The 24732-nt window shown below is 43.6% G+C and overlaps 1 protein-coding gene across 4 annotated transcripts in view; it reads left to right on the top strand.

Annotated features, from left to right (window-relative positions):
• The first annotated feature begins 11799 nt into the window (after window positions 1-11799).
• Window positions 11800-24732, top strand: part of LOC120793012 (serine/threonine-protein kinase BRSK2) — a 165389-nt gene continuing 152456 nt past the window's right edge. For all 4 annotated transcript variants that reach the window (XM_040132565.1, XM_040132566.1, XM_040132564.1 and 1 more), the window contains exon 1: window positions 11800-12171. In XM_040132565.1, coding sequence (XP_039988499.1) covers window positions 12078-12171 — 94 coding nt within the window. In that variant the 5' untranslated portion in view covers window positions 11800-12077. The remainder of the gene's footprint in view (window positions 12172-24732) is intronic.

Genomic DNA, 24732 nt, shown 5'->3' with positions numbered 1-24732 from the left:
AAGTAATGAAAACTTCAGTAATATGTTTTAAGGTGCCTCTCTATGTGACTTTGACAGCATAAATCACTGCTGGAGACAGATGAAGTTGCATTAGATGTGTGTGAAATTATACTTCATCTCCCGTTGTTTGTCCTCAGTTTGCCTGCAGCAATGTACTCCAAACTTTCCCCGACTCTAAGCAACTTCTACTTGTCCTTGATACTTGCTTCTCCATCTTCTAGCACCACTCTCAATGGTCTCTGGAGTGTGTGCCAATTCAATCGCTGCTAGCCCCCCAGTGGAATAAAGAAACACTAGTTTGTCATGTTAGCTTCCCCTCTCACAACACAGGGTCAGTTGGCAACGTGCTGTTATTGCATGGGGCATTGGGACCGAGGCGTGTCTGCTGTGGGTGATATCCTACCTGTCTCAGTCTGCAGCATAATGGAGAGGAATCTAATCACCTCGCCACAGCCTTCTCCTCCTCCAGCCTCTGTTTAGAAATAGAACTGAGGCCGAGGAGCAAGGCCACATCAATCATAAAAGGATTCTCCGGGGAGCGAGATTACTCTCACAACTTTGTCAGAACAACATCCAGCTCACTGATGTTACCTTACTTTACCTCAGATGGAAACATCCTGAACCACAAATATTTAAACCCCAATCTTGTCTGCCTTCTGGTGTTTCCTTGCTAATTTGTCTTTCCCTGTCTTTCAACATGAATCAAAAATTCTTATTGCTCTTTCCCTTTCATCCCACGTCCACTTACCCCTCTCAATTTCCTTTCCCCTCATATCTTTCCCCCTTCCTTCCCCGCTTCAAGCCCTCCTTCTCCTTCCTTTTCTTGGCTTCCAGCTTCACTCCATGCACGCCTTCTGCCTACAATTGATAACATCCCTGATGGAGCTCCTTTATTAGCCACCCACAGGCAGATTAACCAGAGCAATCATACACCAATCAACTGCAATTATGCACTGATAAGCCCAGGGAGAGCTCTGCTGGATGTGGGAAAGGATGTGGCAGTTGTAGAGTGATCGGGTGTGTTTTAGTGCAGGATTAAAGGTTGTGCGTCTGTGCATACATTTACGTGTGTTATACGAGTATATTTAATCGAGTATACTTTGTTTTTTGCCTGCAGTCTTAATCCCTTCGTAGTTTATATTATTATAATCAGATGTGAAATCAGTTTTAGTCCCCTCGTTCTTATCAGGTGCTAACTGAAGCTATGATCAGGCAGGCTGTTTCCTCACCTGTACCATCTCAAATTTATTATTGAAAATATAAACATGTGCGCAGCAAACCAGTTGAATAAACAGAGGTTTTGAATCAATATGCTGTATCATTGCTCTCTGAGTGTACTATTATGATTGAAGGTCATTATCCCATACAGCATATTAAAACATTTCGGTTATGATGTTGGCACTTTTTAGTTTTTTGGATTTCACTGCCTAAACAGTAGCCTGGCATTCTTATACAGCAGCTAAATGATGATGAAAATGGGTAGAAGGGTAGAGTTTCCTGCCTGCAGGCATCACACACCAGCCAAGTCTGACTGCAAGAACAGCTGTGTGGATTTACCCACTTCCACCCCCAACCGCCCACACCCACCCCGGTGTGCCCACACAAACACTCACTCACATGCATGTAAGTACACAACCACATGTGCTCATGCATACGTGCATGCACATAGAAACACATAAGCAGGAGCTTCTTTTTAATGGCAGACCAAAGACCCAGGAGGCAAATTAAGGCCGTGCAACCAGGAAGCCCACCAATCTTTCACCTCCCGATTTGCTTTATACAAACTTGCCAAACTGTGTGTGCGGATGCAATAGATTAGTCCCCCCAACTGCCTTCAGAAACAATTATCCTATCCTATCAAATCCTATAAAATCAAAGTGAACCAATAATTATACTTTGTGATTTTCATTTGGCTCTTTCAAGCTCAGCACAGCAGATTTTGATTAATTCTTGCAATTTCAGCATCAAAAGGCTGTGGTGTAATTCTGAAAACTGACTCAGAGAAACTGTGTGTGTGTGTGTGTGTGTGTGTGTGTGTGTGTGTGTGTGTGTGTGTGTGTGTGTGCAGCGCGCACCCAGAGTCCTCTTTTCCCCTCAGTGTGTATGTCTCCTCCAACCTTGAGGTGTCTCAGCCAATGACCTCCTAAAGTTAATCCTGGGGCATAAAATGAAACAGACATTTGCCATTTCTTGGAGCATGAAATTAAATACATTTCCTTTGGCTGTCCCAGCTCTAATTATTTCAGAGGATTTATGACAGTGTCAGTGTTGTTTGTTTGGGCACAGAGTGTACACATGCATTGTGGACTGCAGCAAGTAGCCTCACATTCTTTTGCATGTCACCAGAAAAGCTCTGTGAAGCTTCTCTCTCTCCCAGTCCAGTGACCTTGACACCTGTGACTGATATGGGAGGGGAGAGAGCGTGTGCAGGCAAAGTACACCTGAGGTGTGTGTGCGTGCACGTGTGTGCGTGGCTGCGTGCATGAAGGGGTTAGGTTAATTGAAGTTGTTAGAGTGAAAATGATTCCCTCAGGGGGGACAAAGCAGGTGGAGGCGATGGGTGAGTTCAGCAGCGGGTGATGGAGAGGGAGACCAGGAGAAGGGGATGAGATGGAGGGGTAAAAGGAAGAGGGGGTGGGGGTCAAAGGATTGCTCTCCCCAAACTCAGAGGCAATGATACATGAGGACAGAGAAATGAAATGATTCATCTAAAGGTCAGCTGTGTCTCTCCGTCCTGCCATTTGACCCCTCACCCATCGCTGTTTTTGTCTATGATCCCCTTGTTTTACTCTGCATTTTTTTTCGTCAGCTAAATGTGGACAAATTGACTCTTTTTTCACGTCCCATTAATTTACACAATAACCTTTATGAAACCAATCTGTGTGCACATCCCCTCTTCTTCCTGTCTCACACATCCCTCTCTTTCGCTTTCTACCCCCTCCTGTGGCCTTTCCCCTCTCCTTCCATACAAGCCTTCATTTCACAGATGACAGGTTGGCTGACTGTAATCCAACAGATGCTGAGGCGGGGAGGCCTGACCAACTGTTTTAACTCCAATCAGCTTTTGTTGCTCTCCGGAGGAACTCAACACAACCCCCTGCCAACCTGACATTTCAGAGAGCAGGAGAGTGGAGGAGGGAGTAGGAGAGAGGATAGGAGATATATATGTGTATATGTATCTGTGTGTACATGTGTGACTCTTAGTGTTGATTAAGGCAGGGGGCTGATGGGGAAAAAGGGCAACAGTCATTACCCCCTGTGCCTGGTGTGGGGCCGAACCACTGGCTTCAATCAACTTAGACGCGTGTGTTTGTGCATGTGTGTATTTGTGTGTGTGTGTGACCGAGAGAGTCCGGCATCAGCAGGGATTGAGATGTCGCTGGTAATGCATCTGCCACTGTTGCTTGCTCCCGACAACCTGAGCCACCCCTGCATCGCCCACGTCTGTCGCTTCCTTCCTATTCTCCATCCATCTCTCTCTCTCTCTCTCTCTCTCTCTCCTCTGCTCCCCACCTCCATTCTCCATCCTCAGCCTCCCTCCGTCCCTCCCTCTGAGACAAAGACAAAAGCCACCGCAAGTTACTACGGTGTGACTTTGAAGCTGTTGTTGAAACAAGGTGATGCTATATTGCTGTTTGTGTCTCCACTCGAAACGGCTATACCTCTAGAGTCTCCCTAAATGTCACTGTACAAATAGTTATTATCAAAAGCATTGCCTGTTTAGCACATTACCTGAAGTAGCAGCAACATTGTTTCTTGAATTGTGAGGTACTTGAAAATCTTTCCAAAAAAAAAAAAAAGAGCAGCCTTATTTCCTAGACATTATGCGGGCAATATTATGCTATTATTCACTCCTGTGACAACAATAATGCAGTTATTGTAACAGATTGGCAATGGCAAAGGTATAGGGAGAGGTCATTTAAGATCAGTAATTTAGCTGTGATTTGTGATTGGATTGAATCTAACCTAGTCCTTTCTGGACTGTAAAAGGCATACCTCATAGTTTGGGAAGAATTAAATAGAATTTTAAAAAAAAGTCCTATTCCTACCATATTCTCTGGAAAAACAAAGGTTTCCAGTTGGCATTCTGCCGTCTCACTGTCAGCACATGTACAAATCCTCGTGTTCTTCAGTTCGACAGCACAAATGCATACATTCAGAAGCCATCGGTCATTTGATGAAGGGGAACCTGTATTTATCTGATGATTAATGGGGTTTTAGTGCTCTCTGCTAATCACTTCTACTGCTGCAGCCAGAAAGAGGTGATGTGACCTTGCCAGGGAGGTGTTGTTAACCAGGACATTGATAATACTACAAGCACAATTCAAACACCTTCAAAAACCTTTCAGACATGTCCATGGAAGATATTGCTCATACACATGAATACACATACAGTAGTACATTTCTGATTAAGTACTCTTCTGTTTTTCTTAGAATCTTAGAATATACCATCTATATGATGATGGAGGAAGGTTGGAAGTGGTTATGGCACTGATTATTCTCATTATATTATTACATGCCTCTTGGTGTCGTAGACTACACAATTAACCGTTAATATTGATTGTTCTTACAATATGTCTGTCTAGCTTGCACTGACTACAAAATCAAGAACGATTTATTATATCTAATAATAATGAATACCTGGTGCATAGAAAGCTAAAATGACAGCATACACTCCCTAAAAGTATGTTAGAGCCTACTACATGACTAATAACTAGTATGTACTGTATGTCTAGTGCTGTGTGCTCAAATCATTCACGTTTTCTGATTTTTAAATATTGCCTGAGTTGTTGTACTTTCGCTGCATGCGTGCCACGAGGTTCAGTGGTTGTGGGTTGAAATGCCAGGCTGAGTCGCATACCGTGAAGGCTGTCTTGCCTCGTCAACATCAGCCAGTCGCTGGGACATACCTGAATAATTTTTCCAATTTTTTTTTATGTCAGAAATACGTAGTGGCCTATTTTGGTATAAGTTGATTAAACATACAGTATTTTTGAGTTGTTCCAACACCAGATGAGAGCTTCACAGCTCAGGTAATGGGATTAAGGTTTGTGCCCCTGGTTCTATTTACCACGTGCCTCACCCTCACACACACATTACAGGCATGCCAACTCTATCCTGCAGAGCAACACGCTAATATTAACATGTAGGCCCTCGGATTTATTGCACCTTTCGAGTCTTAAAAGAACGTCTCGTACACACAGGAGTCAAATTGTAGCACCACTGCAGTCTCCACACTGACTTGTTTTTTGTTTTTGAGTGCCAGTAATGAAGCCGCCTTCACTAACAACATCTCAAAGCAAATTTCCTTAATATGGATGATATGAATGAGCCCTGAACAGCAATGGAAGCTCTCACTGTGGGACGAAGGGATCCACTATCAGCTTTCATCTCCTTCCTCTCTTTAGAGAATATTTTGCCTTTCAAGACAGTTTTAATGTCCCCAAGGAACATTTCTTTGGATATCTGCAAATGCGGTGTTTCATATTTTCTGATGTAACTCCTTCACCAATTAGACGGGTAGAGATTTATTTTTGAGCGTAGAAGTAGAAAACATTTTATGTCATTGTTCTTTACGCTTCTCTGTTTCTTCCACATATGTGAGCTGCCAAATATTCCTCACAAACTGGATAAAGATTTGAACATAATGAATATAAGGAAGGTGATTAAGATGATGGTAAAAGGTAGATGGTCTGGCTTGGGGAGTGGGGGAAAAAAATTCATGCACTACAATGTGCAAGATACATGATGTGGCATATGTTTTTCTTTCAAGTAAATCCATTAGATCATGTACAAAACACACATAGTGAGGTTCTAAAGGGCAGAGTGAATGACATTGCCAGAAGCAGATTTCAAATTGGCTTGAGAGGAAAGCTTGCTTGTGTGTGCGTGAGTGTGTGTGAGTCATTTTCAAGGGGACTCAGCCAGTGTACGACAGGGAAAGGTCACCTCTGTAGTCGGTTCCACAAACAACTGCTCTTAATAGTGAGTAAATTGGTATTGGCAAATAGTCAGCACTTCTAAAATGACCATTTTCCTGTTCGGACAAGAATCTATAGAAAATATATATAGTCTGAAGTATGAAGAGGACTGGGGGTTAAATGATAAAAGTGTGAAGAAAGAATTACTTTTCAGTTAAATATTCAAATATTTACTGGCTTTACTGAACGGTGCCTGCAGTTCATATGGGCAGGGTAACAACTTCAGCAAATGCGCAGGATGCGCCCGGAAAAAAGGCAATGAACACCTGTTGATTAATGCTTGTCTAGTGTTTAAGATACGTAATACAAATGTACAGCAAAGGATGCTGCTAATATATTTTAATGAAGCTTACGCCACGGAGGAAGAGGATACTGTTGTATGCTTGTACTCCATATGTGTTTTGTTTCTCTAAACTCAAACTGATAATGAGCGAGAGAGACAACAGGCGCTGTGGATGCTGAATGAATGATCAGTGAATTTATCACAGCTAAATGTAGTTGTTTTAGTACTTCACCGCACGCTGCCATTAAATGTCTCTGTGATTAGTGAGGCACGCACAGTCAACCCAATTATCCAATGCCGCAACCACCCTCTACATGATTACCAAACAGTTTGCTTCTTATACTTCAATTATGTTCTTTGCAATGGCAAACATTTCTGATTAAAGAGGAGGTGCTTGCTTTGTGTGAGCATCTGTGAGTTTATGTTTGTTTGTAAGTGTTCAGGTGTCTATGTGCATGCATGTTTGGATGAAAAATAACAAGTACGCTTTTGCTGTATTCTTTCAAAGCCAAGCACATTCGTTGCAGCACCGCTATCCACCTTTTTCTGTTTTAAGCAGTTAAATGTAAAAATTAAAAGTCCTTTTCGCGGCTTGTCGAAGTGGTTCTTTGCTGTGCGGTACAGGGATCCAATTTTCTGTTTAAGACTCACAATAGGACTGAGAAATCTACCTTTATTCTAGAGCATATTTCGCTGTTCGCAGAGCTGTTCGGGGCTTGAAGGCTGCAGCACCACAGAGAAGAAACTGAAGCAAACTGGGTCAGATGACTGTGGTTGTGATTTCATGATGTCAGTAGAGAGAGGTGAGATGTGTGAAACAGTGTGAGATGTGAGAAAATTCTAGACATCATCTCTGTTGCTCTGCCGAGATCTTGTCCGGCGAAATTTGGATAAAAGTGTGTATTGTCATAATTGCAGAGGAACAATTAATGTTTCCGTATCCTCTTAGCATTATGGAGGTCCCTGTGTGGGAGGTTGGGGGTTTCAGGAGTGAAAGAATCTGGGTTGAATCTGAATGTTGTCCAACCAGTAGGGGGCAGTGGAGCAGCAGCTGCGTATTTCTGTGTGTGTGTTTGTTTGTGAGAGAGAGAGAGAGAGAGAGAGAGAGAGAGATAGGGACAGAGAGAGAGAAGGAGACAGGCTTCTTCCCTTCTGGGGAGAATTCCCTTCACAGCCTCACTCACAGGCCTGTCAGCGTACAAACGGCATACTGTAGTGACATTTGAAATGAACACGGGCCGAACACTGACCATGGTACATGAACATGTTGGCTGGTGGAATGTATATTCACTAAGTGTGTGCGTGTGTGTGTGTCTGTGTGTGCGTTTGCATACATGTGCGCGTGATCCCACTAATTTTCAAAAACAGAGGTGTCAAGAGCTCAAGTGTTCCACACTTCAAAGTCCTCATCCAGCCTCAGAGACATGCACAAGTGTCCTCTAGTCTGGACAATTATGTGACTTTATCTTCATGTACATGTGACGGCAAGACACATTCCTGCTCTGTGCATGTAAGAAACCTTCTTGTGTCACCCTCAAAGCTACGTCTTTGTCAAGAATAAGGATTTGATTACCTTTTCAGTTTATGATGCACCTTTTATTTCTTTGAGAATAGCTCAGCAGATAAATAGATTCATTCACTCACACTTGTAAGGCACACAAACCTGCATGTGACGGATGGAAATGAGAGCCTCAGTGTCTGTAATCTGCCTAGCAAAGACGTATATGAGAGAAACCTGTCCTATTGTTTCCCTTGGGTGTGCCCCTCTTGACTCCCCCAGTCTTTTGTGTCCAATATGCGAGCTTAAGCTATTTATGTTATGAGAAACAGCATCACCTGAACAAAATATGTGCAGATTCTTTCACTGTCTCTCTTCTGTCCCTGACGCCTTTCTCCTTTCTTTTAATTTTTACTGCCTCTTTTCTTTCATTAGTTTGTACGCTGCACTCAGGCCACAAAGCCGACATGACTCCCATATTTGTCGGGCAGGGTCTGGACATGCCAAAAATCCACCTTTATTGCCCTTTCATTCATTCCTTAACCCTCCGGTCTTCCAAATGTTTGCAGATGAACACTCATACGACATATGACACGCTAATTAATCAAGCACACCATGCCGGCCAAACCAGGAACAGCCACCAGCTACCGGTGGCAACACAGCTAGCTGGCAATAACCAATCTGTACAACCCTGAAGGTCTGTGAGTTCACATGTATGTGTTTGTGTGCGTAGCCGTTGTTCCTGGGTGGAAACACTGTAATACTACAAGAGTGCTAATGTATGTGTGTGTCAATGTGGGGTTGCGTACGTGCACACATTTAGTGCAAGGTAGTGTGTCTACAGCACCCTGTTGAATTGGTCCGACTCTGCTTCGAAGCTATTCATTATATGGTAGTATGGTGGAGATATTATGCAGTCTGGGCTCCCTCTCATAACCAGAGGTTTTTGGACTCCTGCCACAAAATACATTTGTTCCATTTTTTGGTAAACCTCTCCCTCTATCTCTCCCTCCCTCTGTTTTTTTTTCTCTCTAGCGAACCTCATCTTTCATCACGTCTCTCTCTTTCTCTCTAGCAAACAGATCTAGTCAAAAATAAACGTAACAATCATTTCCGTGAAAGAATTGATTGATTTTTAGTCATTACACCATTGTTTAGTTTGATCAGTTGTTTGGGAAGAGACTATTAGTATGCAAATCCTGTGGAGTGTTAGAGCCTGCGATTGCAGCTGATGCTATTTGGCCAACGGTAAATTTGTGTTATCTAACACAACACTTTGGTCATTTTTGCCTTGCCGAATATTCCAGAAACATCCAGGGGACAAGGAGCTATTTCGAATTTTGCTCATCCTGTTGATTGAATTCTGCAGCTTGGTGGCTCTGTGGGTTAACGCATGTAAATACGCACGTAAACACATGTCCACATGCGCACACTAAAACACAAGCTCCTACACAAACTCAGAAGACTTCTCATTAATTTCATTGCAGGAAAAGGGAGAGGGGGTTTGTAGGCTGTGAAGAAGTGAAGAAGGATTGATGGGAAGCAGGGAGGTAGCGGCAAGGTGATTAAAAACCCAAGCTACAGATGTTTCTGGAACACTTCAAAGTGGTGCGCCTGCCAGTGCCAGAGCTGGGCATGATGCATTATTGAGATGGTGCCCACCTGGCACCTGGTGCTGACATCACATGCCCGGTCCACCTGGCACCATGCAGTCACGTGGGTGACACTTTGGGTCACACCTCCCTGCACAAAGCCAGCTCCCAGTGTGATGGAGGCATCAGGGGAAACGGCACACGTGCTCAACACAGACCTCAAAGGCACTAAACTGGGGCATTCGCAGTTTGTAAACTTAGCTTCATGAATGAAAAGCGGGGAGGCAGGAAATGTTCTTGTGAAGGAGTGCGATGCATTTCCTCTCTTTCTTCGCTTGTATATGGAGGAAGAGTTGCTATGTGATAATATTTCTCTCTCGTTTACAGGATTTATCTGTAAATAGAACGTTACTTCCTCACTTGGCTTGTAACTGCCTGTTTAAGTTTACGACACAGCACAGACGTGTAATGTTGAAGCAATATTGTGTTTTTTCTTATGTGCCGAGGGAAGATGAATGGAAATTAAATGATGGACTACGACAATTAAATTTTTCCTCAATGAGGATAATTCAGTAGAGTCTGCATTATTAGGAATATTAAGATAAAAGCTTGGGAATCTTTCTGGAATGTGTTCGGCTATGGAGCAGCACACAGTGTGATGCAATTCTTTGTGCTTAATATTTCAGCAGCCCTCCCCCCTCAGCCTTGTATTCTGTTAAAGAATATTTAGAGGTCACAAAGTGTGTTTGTAAGCGTGCATGAATATCTGTGTGTGTTTCTCCTGCATGTGTCCCCTGACACCTGTACTCTCTCAGGGTGTGAGGAACAGACAGAGGCCAGAACCACAGTCACAGGTCTCAGACCAGTGGGGTGTGAAATGAATCAGAGGGCCAACAAACTCTCCCCCTGCTGCACACACACACACACACACACACACACACACACACACACACACACACACACACACACACACACACACACACACACACACAATCACTGTGTGGTTTGTGTGTCAGAGAGCGGTAAGAAAAGAGAGCACTGAGAAAGGACAAAGAGAAAAAGAAAGAAGAGAGGGCAGAGACAAGAAACTCCTACACTCCCTCTTGACTGCGCGAATAGCACCTCAGTAAATAAAGTCAGTATAAATATTTATGAATGCCGTAACACTTTCTGGTGAGAGATGGTGTTTGGCACAATGGTGGTTTAGCTTCAACAGCTCAGTTTAGTACAGTCTTTATTGTCTCCGAGGCTGGATTACCAACTGGGCAAAGCGGGCAACTGCCCCGGCAGCACACACCCCATGGGGTTCCCAAAGCTGCATGTTCACTGCATGTCAGTGTGTTCTGGTAATCTGATTAAATTTGGTAAAGAATTTGCACTGCTCAAGTACAATGGGGCCTTGTGTCAAAATCTAAATCAAAGAGCTTTTCTATTTATTTTTCATATAGTGCTCACATGATGTAAATTCATAAGTAAATTTGTGTTTAAATGTCTACAGACTAACTCAAATTAAACATTATTCAAGCATAAGAGTACTGATTTTTCTGGACTTTATGGGAAACCGGAGGCAACGGAGCACATACACATATGTTCAAGGAGTACTCGGCACACCCAGACACATCAAAACAGACTTATCCAACAGCAAAACAGTAAACACACATTAGTAGTAAAAAATAGGTTTTAAGTCCCCGTCCACTACAAAATGAGTTTTACTTATTGTTATTTCACTTGGATGTTTGACCTTGAACGTGCAGAATGATGTACATGCACAGTTTGATATTAGAGCTGTTTTCACACTCATACGATGAAGTTCCTCTGTTCTCACTTCAAATCTGAGTTTAACACGTGGCCATAAAGGATGATTTTCTGATACAACAACTGGTTTGGAGGCCGATCACGGTCCGATATGCAGCTTACACAAGAGCAACGTAGACACTCAAAACATCAGGCGCACATACAGTACACTGAGAATGGACTTTTCAGTGGGAGACATCTTGTGTTTGTTAGTTAAACTTTTTAAATGAACAATGTTTGCATATTCATAGATAGATTTTTCTAAAGACCAAGAAGGAGTAGATGTGATTTTAAGTGTTATTAAAGAGGTAAGGGAACTTCTTCAGCCATAAATTATTATTCAAATGTCTTAAAACATGTCTGGAGGGGATCTTTAACAACAGGTGTCATCATCTTAACACTGATCATCTGTTTTGTTCGTTTTCCCCGGGAAGACCCAGTCATACAACTTTGAATGTCTCTTTGTGTACTCCTTTTTTTTTGCTCACAAAATCTCAGTACGTTGAGTCGATGTGGCCCAAGACTCTCCTCATCACGACCTGCAGCTCCGCTGGAAAAAAGCAGAGATGCTACAGCAACAAGAAACAGGGCAGCAGCGGAGAAACTGCTCGGGTCTCTGATTGGCCGCATCCGCCGTCGATCACCCGTGACGGCTCGGCGGCACCTCCCACAGACGCACAGCGGCAGCGCAGCTTCCACCGACAATGATATTCAAGGCACTTGCGGCTCGTCTGCGGCGATAGGAGAAAAAGAGGAGAGAAAGAGAGCACCTCGCCTCCTCAAGCAGCGAGTGGGGTAGAGACAGAGCGAGAGGGAGAGAAGAGGCTGTGGAGTTAAAAGCAAAGACAGCAGCGGCTTGGACTTCCGGCGAGGAGGGTTTAATTGTCTGCGCTTTATCGTAAAGTGTTCAATTTTCACACAGATCCGACATGTCATCGTCCGGTAAAGACAACAGCGGTGCCCAACATGCCAATTACGTGGGACCTTACCGTTTGGAGAAGACGCTCGGGAAGGGACAGACAGGTTAGTTGGGACAGCTTGTTCACTCGCACCCCCTTTAACCGCACAATGTATTTTCGGGGCGCTCCGCAGCGAGTTGAAATTTGGCCGGCTGGGTGTCTGCAGGTGATAGATAACTAACCGCTTAGTCACAAACACCTGGCCAGCCTTGCGGGGACCTGTGGGGGTTGTTGTTGTTGTTGTTTTTTTTTTTTTTTGGTTCTTCTGCCGGGGAACTGACATAGTCAATGCTGGCACGGTGGGACGAGAGAGGGGGTTATGTAGGTGTTGTTGCTTTACACTGGTTTGTTGGCTGTGTGTTGTTGTTGGACTGGGTGTGTGTGTGTGTGTATCCAGCAGCAGAGCAGCGTGGAAACAGTCCAACGCCGAAAAAGGATGACAGTGTGATGGGCTATGAAAATCAACTTTTTCTGTCCTGACTTTCCTGTGTGTGCGTGTGCGTGTGCGTGTCCTGTGATTGGAGCACAACGCCGTTAATCCCGATTTGCCTGATACATTGATCTATTCTTAGTCCGCAGGCAGGCAGGCAGGCAGGCGATTCTCCTGTAGGCTCCGACAGCAAGACCTGGGTCTCCTCCGATACAGAGCAGAAGGTCCCACCTTGACAGATTACACCATGAGCTGCTCGCAGAGCCGAGAAAGAAGAGCTACGCTGATCTAGGCCTATATTTATATACCCCAGGGGATGTAACCGGGCTTCCTGAATAAGGAGCGCATGCTTTATCTCAGCATAGACAGCAGTGACACTGCAGTTTGTTAAAGTTGCATAGCACATGTGCAGGTGATGGTTAAAAGGGGTCTTAATTCCATAATATCTAATGCTGCTTTTTGGTGATGGGTGTATGTTGGCTTGGCCTGTTAGTGTATGAGTACCATAGAGTAGTTCAGTGCTGTTGCCGGCATTGGTGACTGTACAGTGAGAACCCTCTGCGGTCAAGTACATGCAGCCAGTGGAGCCATGTGAAACAGAGGCAGGCACAGCCCTGTGTGGGCAGAGATGGCAGGAGAGATGCAGCGTGCTTTGTGAGCTCGCCACCCTTAAAGAAGCAGAGAGTTAGAGACTTTTCCTCTCCTCTCCTCTCTGCCGAGAGATTTTCCTCCCATCTGTTGTCTAAAACGGCTACAATAGGCGTTACTGGCCCTACCCGATCCAGCTGGCCATGCCGAGCAGCCGTGCGTGCGTGTAAATGTTTGGGTGTTCTCTCAGACAGTGTGATTTCTTGAAAGATTCTCCTGGTCACTTTGTTCACCTGGCCAGTCCCAGGTAGCCATTAGCATAGTTTGTCTCTCCGCCCTGCCATGATGTCAGTGGACATGCGTCCTCACAAATGATACCCCCTCTTTCAATGTAGGACAGTACAGGACACTTTGAATACATACAGCCTGTTTCCCACCAGAAATCCCCCACCAAAGTTAGATTCCAAAGCATGTTGAAACTGTAGGCAGTTTCAGTGTCACATGTCTAGAGTGTGATGACTGATCTAACAGTGGAAATGTTGGAGGCTTTTTTCCAATTGGTTTTTCGTAACGGATTAAACAACAAATGTAGTATTAAAAACATCTGAGGTAGACTCCCTCCCTCATATTTAATCATTTGTGTTTACAGCGTGCTTTGTGGAGGATCACGCGCTCAACAGCCAGGCTCAGCGTTCTTTCAGATAGCTATCAGGAGTGTCTAATGGCTGTTTATGGTGGTATGGAGCTGTCAGTATGGTCTGCTGGGTCCAGACATTTAATGACATGGTGTCGCTGAGATCATCCATGGCTCAGGATGTGTTTAAGCGAGTGTTGAGGCAGATTTGGATGCATTTTTCTTGCGTGCTTGAGTTGTCAGACCCATGGAAGTGGAAGTGTGCGTACGCAAGCTATGGGTCAGCGTGGATCATAACTCGTGTGCTTGACCCTCACATCTCAGGCTATTTTGACTGTTAATTTGGAGAATTTTAACCGCGTTACCTGTAGACAGAAAATTCTAATTAAATAACACGTATTCATTTTGAATGCTTTAGGCCTTGTTTTTCAATTATAATTTCATGTTCCAAATGTGGAGCCATAACAGGGCTCAGCATTATGAATGTATGCGTGTTCTGTGTTAGAAAAATCATTTGGTTACTGGCGTCTGTGTAGCTGACCGATGCCAGACCTATTCAGAATAATGACAGTGCATAATATCCCATTCGCCCGTTAACCATTCGGTAATCTGTCAGATCTATTTCCCAGGCCCTACGGAAGGGGTTGGCCTGGCAACTGTGCGCGCCCAATTGGCTGGGCTCAGTCATGAGTGGCAGCTGGGACTGCCCAGTGGACTAAATCTCCCGTGAGCTTTCCCAGGCTGTGGTTGGCTGGTATTATTAGAGGGGAGAAAGCGGAAGGCCTCTGGTAGATCTGGCTGTCCTGCTCGGAGGAGGGGTGCTGTTCCGTGTTCATTAAGTGATTAGGCCTTGTCCTCACACACACACCACACACACCACACACACCACACACACACACACACACACACACACACATACATATACACACACACACACACACACACACACATACACACAAATGGCCACCACAGTGGTTCTGGTTTGGCTTCCTGATCTAATCCCCTACACAGTCAAAGTTCCTTTCAACTCACTCACGGACTCACGTGGCCCTAAGGTAGAATGGGCTGGCCCGGTCTAGCTTAGCAACTTAGCACTTCTATGTTACTGTTGAAATTCAGTTGCACAAGACAGGCCACATGGGACAGAGTACAGTTTTCCTACAACATGATACAACATGATACAACATGATACAGCATGATTCATGCACAGTTTACACAAGGGGATGTAGGACCTTTTTATTACATTTTCTTTTTCTAGTCAGAACAGATTGATAAAGATTGATGCACAGTGTACAACGGTCTTGTCAGTCTCTGATATACCCCATATCGCTCTCCTCTTCTTTTCCTTCAGCTTTATTGCTTTCCCTCCAGTTTCTGTACACTATGTGTGCCGTCCCTTCTTTGTCAGGTGCTGCCTGATGGAGTCTATAGATATGGAGTTTCGGCATGGCTGGCTACTGATTTCGGCTGAAGCCACAGAAGCATGGAGACCATTTTCCAAACAAAAGAGTTATTGTGCTTGAGCGGCAGAACTTGGCCAGGGCATTGTGTCTATGAGATGGCTCGTGTAGGTCCTGTAAATGGTACAGAGTATATGTGCGAATGTGTCAACACCTGACTCTCAGCATTTTCATCATACCTCTTGCATTGTCACACTGCAAAATTGCCACTCGGCCCCTTTCTCTATCAAACACTGAATTACCCTCATGCACTGCCTGTTAGGTTGTATAATGTATTTGCCTCACAAGCCTCTATTCAGTGTCACGATGCTGCAGTAACTGAGCTAACATTTATTAAAATTTAGAACTCCCTTTGAATGTTTTCATCACAGCAGGGTTTTGGAGTAACAGCCTTCTTGTATTTCAGAATCTTGAAGCTCTGTTTGACAAAGCTGAAGATTGTGGATTGGTGTTTTTACCAGTGCACTGCCTTAAGACGGGTTGAATCGCTGCTGTGTTCCACTAATGTGTCGGAAAACACTGCCGTGCTTTGCATTAACTTTGTTCTTAAAGGCTGTTGATTAGTGGGATAGAGGGCTGTTGTCTGGAAAACATTGCCTGTTAATCCAGTGTAAGTCCCTGTTTTTTGCGAGACTTGGATATTGACAGGCTAAGAGTTGGAGGTTGGTGTGTAGGCTCCTTGATTCCTGATTGACGTTTAGAGAGTGAAATCATCTGTGCTTCAAGGGCTTTTATATTGACTGTTCATCTGGCAAAAAGCTGCCTGTGATGTTGTGTCTTGCTCTATGTATTTAGTTCTCTCTGTTTCTATCTGTCTGATGTGGAGATGTTGTTTGGGGTTCTGGGTTACAAGGCATTTAAGCCAGAATCCAGCTGTTCTTGGTGTTTCCATGTCAGCAAAGGGCTGGCCAGTTTGTAACTCACGGTGTGGGTTTCTCTTTTGCAGCGTGAGGCTGTGTTTTAGTCTTTGTGTATGAGAGCGTGAAAGGAAAAACTCTAATTTTTCTTTCTTTTCATTTATTTACACATGCACACATCAACTAGACTGTTCTGGGAGTCTGGTACATTGCACAGTAATGTAAAACCGTTAATTCGAAGTTGATTGATAGCTGGTGGGCTGGGGATTGTTGATTCAGATCAATGGGCACTCCCAAAGATTTCCTGTCTTATGGAGGAGATCCATACTGTTTCACAGCACATGATATTCCTGATGATGTCAAGCGAGGAGAGAATGCTCAGTCGATGCTGTCAATGAAAAACCACTTGGCAAATCCACAGAAACTAAATGCGTCTGTGTGCATATGTGTGTGTGTGTGTGTGTAGCTTGTGAACGGAGCAGGTGCTCAAACTCTGGGTGACCTGTTGCCCGTGTGCCATTAAAATAATCTTGAAACCCAGGTGTCAATCTCCCAATCTCCTAAAATTGGCGAGTGGGGGAAATAAATGGAAGGCTGCGACGACAGACACGTCTTTAAATGGGCCCGTTTGGAGATTCAGGTCAGAGGAGCCCTGACCTAGTGGCTGTGCCTGCCGTGTTGCTCCCGGACGGGTGGCACCCTTTGTTAGCAAGCTGGATCAGAGCTGTGGAGCAGAAAGCCAAGGCCTACATGGTCTCAGCTGTTTAACTGTCTGGCTGAAGCCAAAGCTCTGCTCCCTCAGCCCCTGTCGGTTTGTAAGCATGTGTGAATATGAAAGCCTTCGTGTGTGTATGTACAGTATGTGTGCATAGGCACTGTTACATCATTGGTCATTTTTAGGCATGGCTAAGGGCACACACATAGAAACGATGCCTTGAGTAAATCGAACCAGGACTTAGCCTATAGTCTTTTCACTGTCTGTGACTTTGGCTGAGGTTATATAATGGTGATGGTCTCTGTCATTTAGTGCGCTTCTCCTCTCATCCGCCTTGCTCCATCTCTCTCCCTCTCTGTCCCTCTTCCCCTGGCCAGTCAAGATTCATACAGGGATTCAGCCATGTGGTAAATCAGACAAGACCTCGGTGGAATTGCATCGATTGGGAGGAATGTATGTAGCCAACGATTTTCAGAGATTAATGATGAGGAAAGAGGTGGAGAACTGGAGGGGGAGGAGAGAGAAGGATGAAGTCAAGGAGAGTGAGGAGGAGCAGAAGAAGAAGAAAAGGGGAAAAAAAAACCTTGAACTGAGACAGCATGAAGTGGTCTTGATATGTTCTGACTGCAGTCGAGGTTATTAATTAAGGTAAAGTATCGATCATTCTCTTCATTATTCTCTCCTGCTCCCTGGTTTTCATCTCTCTATTGCTGACCTCCAGGGGAGAGAAGGGCTCAATCTTTAGATGGAATGTCGGTGAATAAGTGAAGGATAGCTGGAATAGTCTCTGTGGGCAGTCATGAATGAGGGTGTCTATTTATGTGTGTGTTGTTTTGAACAGGCCCCATCACATCCTATTTGGGTTTCATCCTAACTCAGCGCATCCACTGTCACTGTTTCTCTGCAATGTTATATAGCGTGGAGAATCAGGTTAGGACGACATGGTGCTATGGTCCATTTTTTTTTCTCAGTTATATCAAGACACGCTACACACACATCCATGCTCCAAACAAACACAGTCTCATTCCCTTAGTCTGTCCATCTCTTTCTCTTTATATTGCCGTGGTGCCCAGCCCTGCTCGGCAGCTGTGTTTCGTGTAATGTGTTATCATCTCATGCTATTTAGAATTTCATGGTGCTAGTTTTGCAGCGCAGCAGAGAGAATGCAAGCAGAAACACACCATTTCTCTCTTCACCAGTGCATCAAACTGTTACATTTATATATGACTTCACACTGTTACCTCAATAAAAATTTCTGTGGTGTTTTGCCTCTGGACATCTCTGTACCAGCCCAAGTCTTTGTGAACTTTTGATGCTGCCGGTCAGTCATTTAGCTGGTCACAAAGTCAGCTGTTGTGTCTTTTGGTCTTTTTCAACATGGGGCATTTAAGACATACAGTGTATCAAACGTCTGTGAGAGAGAGAGAGCCTGTTTTTCTCTCTCTCTCCCCCTCTCTTACCCAGCTCTGATTAACCCTTGCTGAGCCGCCTGTCTGGCTCTGACTGTGAGAACGCTGGGTTGGTTGCCAAGGTTGGTTGTCTGGTTGTCATGGTTTCCCTGCTTCTTGCTGGTTCCCAGTCTGCCCTCATGAAGAAAGAAAGGGAATACTCTCTCGCTCTCTCTCTTTCCTCTCTCCTCTTACTTACTCTCTCTTGCTCGCTCGCTCTCTCTGTTGCTCTCGCCCCCCCCCCCACACTCTTTAAGTGACTGCAATCTGAAGTTAGCATCATAACAGTGAGGCTGCAAAATCCTCTGTTGCTTTTCCATGCGGCCAAGTTTTTTCTTGATCTGACTTATTTTTCTTCTACTGCATTGTGTCTAGATGTGACTGTGGAAATGAGTATGTGAATGAATGTATGCCTGTGTGTTTTCACATGCACGCTGCATGTGTATGTGTGTGCATCCTTGTGCAGCCCGTGTGCTTGTGCGTGTGCTCAGACATACGGTCATGGATCAGACAGGCTTGCCCTGCTCTGTGCTCTGCGCTGTGCTGTGTTCCCATTTAAATCTGGGAGATTAGCACATGTGGGGAGCCTCGGCTTTAGTTGCTGTCAGCTCAGCTAGCCTTGGCAGGCTGTCCTCAGATCAGGGGGGAGTTCTGCACTCATCCCCCCATTGCTGTCTGTCCTGCTGTACCTTATCCATTAACAAATAAATGGGTGGGCAAGTGACCTTGACTTTGGTACAATTTTTTAACTGCTGCAACACACTTATACAATTCACATGGTGGCATTTGTTATAGTCCTGCTTTACAGAATATAAATTTAACAATACAGTTTACAAACAGATATTTTTTTCTTTTTCACTCTGACATCAAAATTTTCCATGATTTTAAAGGATCCAAAAAAAGTATATGATGTTTAATTAATTTTGGTACTTACCCTGCTCATTTTGCACTTGGTAATGGATTACATTTTATGAATGTTCCTGTTTAAACCTTTTAATGGATTTGTTTTTTGATTTGGTAACCTTAGGGTCTTTAAAATTGAATATTCACACATAGAGGGATAAAATGTATTGAGAAAAAGCACAGTAAAGCAGTTTTTGCACTAAATAAACGGAATGTAAATCAGGTGTAAATATAAGTAATTTATATTAAAAAAAAAAAAAACTAAAAATGAAAACTAAAACTTTTTGTGGTTTAGTATCAGTATAGAACTTACTTAAATTTACATATTTAGCCAGATTGTCGATTTCACTTTTGATGTCTTGCCGTTAAGAAAATCAGTTTGCTTGCAAAGTTTTACTTTGAATACAGTGAATAAATGCCTTTTTTAAATGACATGAAACAGTGCCTTTCCTTCAACAGACCTTCTGGCAACTCCCCTTTGATTGTTTTCCAAGAAGAAGTACATGAATGAAAATGTCTGCTCATTTACCGTGTGCAGCCCATCCCAGGTTGCTGGGGCAGGGTAATTCTGATGCATTCAGAGTTTTCACTTCCACTCGCTCTGTCAGCTCTTTAGGCTATGAAGCACAATGTCGCCCATGCCTGAAACACCTGAGATGTGGCTTGGCATGTGAAGTGAAGCAGACAGGCCTCAATGAGATTAGGTTAGATGAGCATGACTGGTCACAAATCAACAACCTGCGCTGGCCACTCTTCTCTGTGGCACCGACTTCTGACACTTGGCCAGACTAAAGAGAATTAGCGCTATGTTAGCTAGCTCGACTTATTTTATCTCAGCTTGGATCATCAAGGAGTCTGTTTTTCATGGAGAGGAAAGGGGGGCAGGTTCAGTTTGCTGCTCTGGTAAAGCTGGGAAGTATTGTTGCCAGTTTACAGGAAAACCACCTGGATCACAGGTGTTACTGCATCAGTTGTCCAGCCAAGACAAACTGTTTCTTCCGTGTGCTTTTCCTGTGTTGCCACTTCATCAGAGAATGGGTCAGTGCTTTGAGTCTGCTGCCAGGTCAAACCCTCCGTCATGACTATGTATTAGGACAAAATCAGATCACAGGGAGATGTCATGCTTGAGTATGTGAGTCCGGTATGAGCCTTTGTGTTTTTCCCTTTGGCCTGAATTGTAGGTTCAGCTTGTGCTACTTTCCTCCAAATCTCTGGCCTTGTAGTGCTGTACTGGTTTTTGAAAGTATTTCAGCATAAATCTTTTAATACGGCCAGCACGCTCTCCCATTTGGATTTTTGCTCTATTTTTTATTGGCTGATGGTCCACCGACCAGCATTCAACTTCCTCCCTGTATTGTGATGTAACCTCTCTTAATGGGGGGCAGCAATATACTCAGAATAACTCTATAAACATCTAAAGATCAGGTGCTTTATCAGTAATGTATTATGCATAACCAAACCATTTCCACTTTACTGCTAGTTCCTTGATCTCGTGACTAAACCCAAAAATAATTTTTCCTGACATTACAAGCTTAATAAAAATGGGCCTTACAATCTACAAAAGACTGGTGCTTATTTTGTAATGAAAAATAAATAGTTTGCTTTCCCCTTCAATAGGCTAAAACCAGTTGAATACTGCTCTAAAGTCAGAAGCTGTATTGAAGGCCTGATTACAGAAAGAATAATAACTCAAATTACCTTTTGGCTTTTTACAGTCTGTGCACACTTAATGAGGTGAATGATTTTTAGGTGTGAAAAGCATATGTGACCACTTTCTTTCTTTCTTTTTTTCTGTCTTGCATCTTGCTCTCTTACTTACTTGCTTTATGTTTTTTTTTTTGTACTCTTTCCTGACTAATGGAAGAGTTGTTGGAGTGATTAAGGGAAAGAGCGATGAAGTAGGGGAAGGTTTCATCTCTTTATCCCAGATGGTTAACATCTTTTTTTTATTTTTTATTCATCGCTAAAAGCTGCTTATTCCTGAGGTGACTGCTGATGTTGCTGCTGTGTTTTACTCCGCAGTGTTTTTTTTTGTGTGTGTGTGTGTGTTTGTGTGTCTGTGCGTGTGTTTGTGTCCTTGTCTGAGTGCAAGTGTTTTAGTGTGCGCTGCATGCTTCTGTTTCATGGGCTCTCTGCCGATACATAACAGCGTCTGAGAGCTTCAACTCATGGGACACGGATGAACATGAGAGAGACAGAGTGAAGGCGGGGGGCGCTGGCTCACAAAAGGAGACAGTTTCTGAGTGAGGAAAAGAGTCACAGCAGTAAGGCTTCTCTCAGGGTCAGTGCCTCTATTATCATTCAAATCCAGCACACACACCCGCACACAAACACACACATCGCACACAGAGACAGGAATGTGCTGTGCAGCAGTAAAGTGGATGATTTTTAGTTTCTACAGGAATCCCAGCTCTCCCTCTGCCTGCAGCACAGCTCTGACGTCATCACTGGAGGAAATGCAGCCACAGCAGGAAGGATTGCTCTCAGTACAAAGCCTAAGGACACAGACACAAACACACACACTTCCCCACGCTTCTGGGACATTTATGAAGGTTGTTCCTCTGCTCCTCAATCCTGTCCTCTGTTTAACCTCACATGAGTTTACCTGTCAGCACAGGCACTTATTTCATACACTCTGTACACAGAAAACTGTATTGTTGTAGTTGATGTAGTGACTTACGGCAGTCTTTGATTTGAAGACTCTGTAGCCATGGCAACACAGGGACACATTTTTATGTGCTATTTCATATATTGGAGGTGTGAGTGTGGCGTGAGCAAGTTGTTATTTTGGTTGATCAGCTGTGTTTGCTCTCCTCATTGCTGTTTTGATTTATTATGGTTTGTGTAATGAGAGCATGAATGTGAGCCAACAGTGTCCATTTCCACTTGTCTGTGTCAGTGCCTCTGCGTACATGTGCCTCTGTGGGTCTTTAGAAAAACTGACATATGCAGGTCTGCGTGTGGCACCGCATGACCTGTGAGTGTATTATTATGATCATTGTGGCAGTTACTTTTCTCTTTGTGTAAAGCTCTCTCCACCTGTTTGCTTTGGTGGACATGTGTACAGTAGCAGCTTCCTCTGGGTTTATAGTAAGCAAAGATTTTTGGGCTACACGTGCTTCCTGCGTCGTTTTTAATGTTTTTACTTTGTTTCAGCTAAGTGCCTCTCATAAGAAAATGCTGTCACGGTGCCTCTCGGAAACATTTAGACCGCATCGCTACAGCAAACAGTGACGACCTTGTTTTAGGCGTATGAGTTGAGGATGGCACACCACCTCGCTTATTCAGTAGTTGAAGAAACTAACTTTGGAGAATGTATTTTAATATATAATCAATAGAAGATTGCACAAAGACTGTTTTCATAGCACAGAGAAGAACCTACACCATGTTGGTATCCCTTATGTAACAAAATAATCTCATATAGCATCTTGATTTACATTCATTTATTTAAATCTAATCTCAGAAATTGTTTATTCTGGTTACTTTAATAGACACACCAAAACCTACACCCTCTTTTCTATTTCCATTATCCCTCCTTTCCTGCATGTCGTGCCACCCCCTTCCTTCTTGACCCTTTCTCCTCCTGCTCCCTCGTTTCCTCGCTTTGTGCCTAATGGAGGTGTTCCCCTGCAGCCTCCAGACCTCATACTGCCATTCTGCTCAGGTAGGGCTCATTTCATGCAGGATGATTTGATCTCACTGGCAGCAATTCAGGGTTGGATAACTGAGTGTGTGGTGGGCCTGCACAATAACAGAAGGAATTGAATTAAATCTTTACATATATACTCCCTTTGCAGTATATACCTGCCAGTCTACAGACCCTACAGTCTACAGTCTACAGACCCACGATGGCATGACACATACAGTATGCACGTTACACTCATTCGGTTTCACACACACACCACACATTCACATACAATAGAGCACACATTAAACATATATACTATAGTGGCTATGGCTTTATCTGCAGCGCCTTTTGTTTTTAATACCACAGTTATGATGACCCTTGTATAGTGCATGAATTGTTCTGAGATTCCCCCCCTCTGTTCGTCTGTCTCACATTTCACATCTCTCTGACTGGGGCGAAAAAATGAAATATTTGTCGCATCAAAAATAGCACGTCACACACGTAACGATTTGCGTGCTACTTTTTTGTATGTGTGTGTAAATGGCCTAATTTAATGTGAAAGGAGTCTATCATAGTACGTCTAACGGAAGAAGCATATCCTGTGTTGTCTTTATGAGCCCGAGCTGGTAATTGCTTTGAAAGACTGATCTGAGCAGAATGTTTTATCGTACTTCATGTTACAAACCTCAGGGGAAGATGGCAATAGTAATTGGACATTGAAATAAGAATAGTGTCTTTGCGTGTGTAATTGTCATTTTGTTTTTCCCATTTTATCAGTTTCTGAACTTTCACAACATTGTGTATGCTAAGATGTTTTAGTTCTAGGCTTTCAGTACGTTTGTCAGCATAAAGCAGTAAAAAGGAACTCCATAATAGGAAATTTGATATAAAATTCTATAAATGACATACTTGATGCATTTGCTACCAAAAGCTACACGATAAAGCGACCTTGGCACAGGTGGAGATTTTGAGTTTTTATTTTAGGTGATAAGTAGATGTATGCATGTACAATATGTAATTTCTCCTACTATAGTCCTCGGTCTGAAATGAGGTACATTGAAATCATTTGAAAAAATAAGTTCAGCCCGCTAGTCCATTGCTCCTAATGGGTAATTTAGACAGATGCTTTTTTTCTTATGAGGGAAAGTAAAGACTTGTTGTAAAAGTCCAGTCAGAACAAGGAGATGCTGGAAATGGGGAACATTTGGTGGTGTTTGCTCTTGTTTCTAATGCCCATAAGCTTGTGATTGTGTCTGAAGGACTTGGGCTGATTAGGCTTGCATAAGACCTGAATTTATTACCCTGTCTTTGCAAGTGTCATTATACTTCAACCCCTTATATTCACTCCTTAATGAGACTTTATTAAATATTCAAACCTTTACCTGGAGGAGCCCTGTGTGTGTGTGTGTGTGTGTGTGTGTGTGTGTGTGTGTTTGTCTTCCCATGTGTGTGCCCAGCTCTGTATTCTTGCGTATCCCTGGGTGTGCATCAGCACTTTTGATCTCTCTCTTAGCACTGACAGATACAGCTAGACGAGAGACCGACAGACACAGGAATACATTTACACGCACCTGCATACGAGTCGGCGTAATGATTTGTTATTCCAAAATTTACCATCCCAGCTGATGAAGAATCCAGGCTAAATCAGCCTCATTAAGCCCTGGAGAGATGTGCTTGTTGCCCGTCTGTGTTAGCCTTACTCTGGGCCTCTTCTCTTCTCATTTCAATCCTGCTCTCCCTCTTACTTTCTCTGTCTGTCTCTCCCTGAGCACAACACTAAATCAAGCAGACGTTTTAATTAAAAGACACATTTTCTCTACTCTAAACACACTATAAACAGGCAGAGCTACACATAGACACAAAGGCACACAGAAAACACGCAGTGCCTCTCTCCTCCTTCTCAAAAACATATACAGTGAGCTGTATATCAGACGAATCCAATAACAGGAGGGTTGAACTTTG

The sequence above is a fragment of the Xiphias gladius genome, chromosome 8 (genome assembly GCF_016859285.1).
Source record: "Xiphias gladius isolate SHS-SW01 ecotype Sanya breed wild chromosome 8, ASM1685928v1, whole genome shotgun sequence".
Taxonomy (NCBI): Eukaryota; Metazoa; Chordata; class Actinopteri; order Istiophoriformes; family Xiphiidae; genus Xiphias; species Xiphias gladius.
Note: the sequence above shows the minus strand (reverse complement) of the source record. Positions and strands in the feature narration are given on the sequence as shown.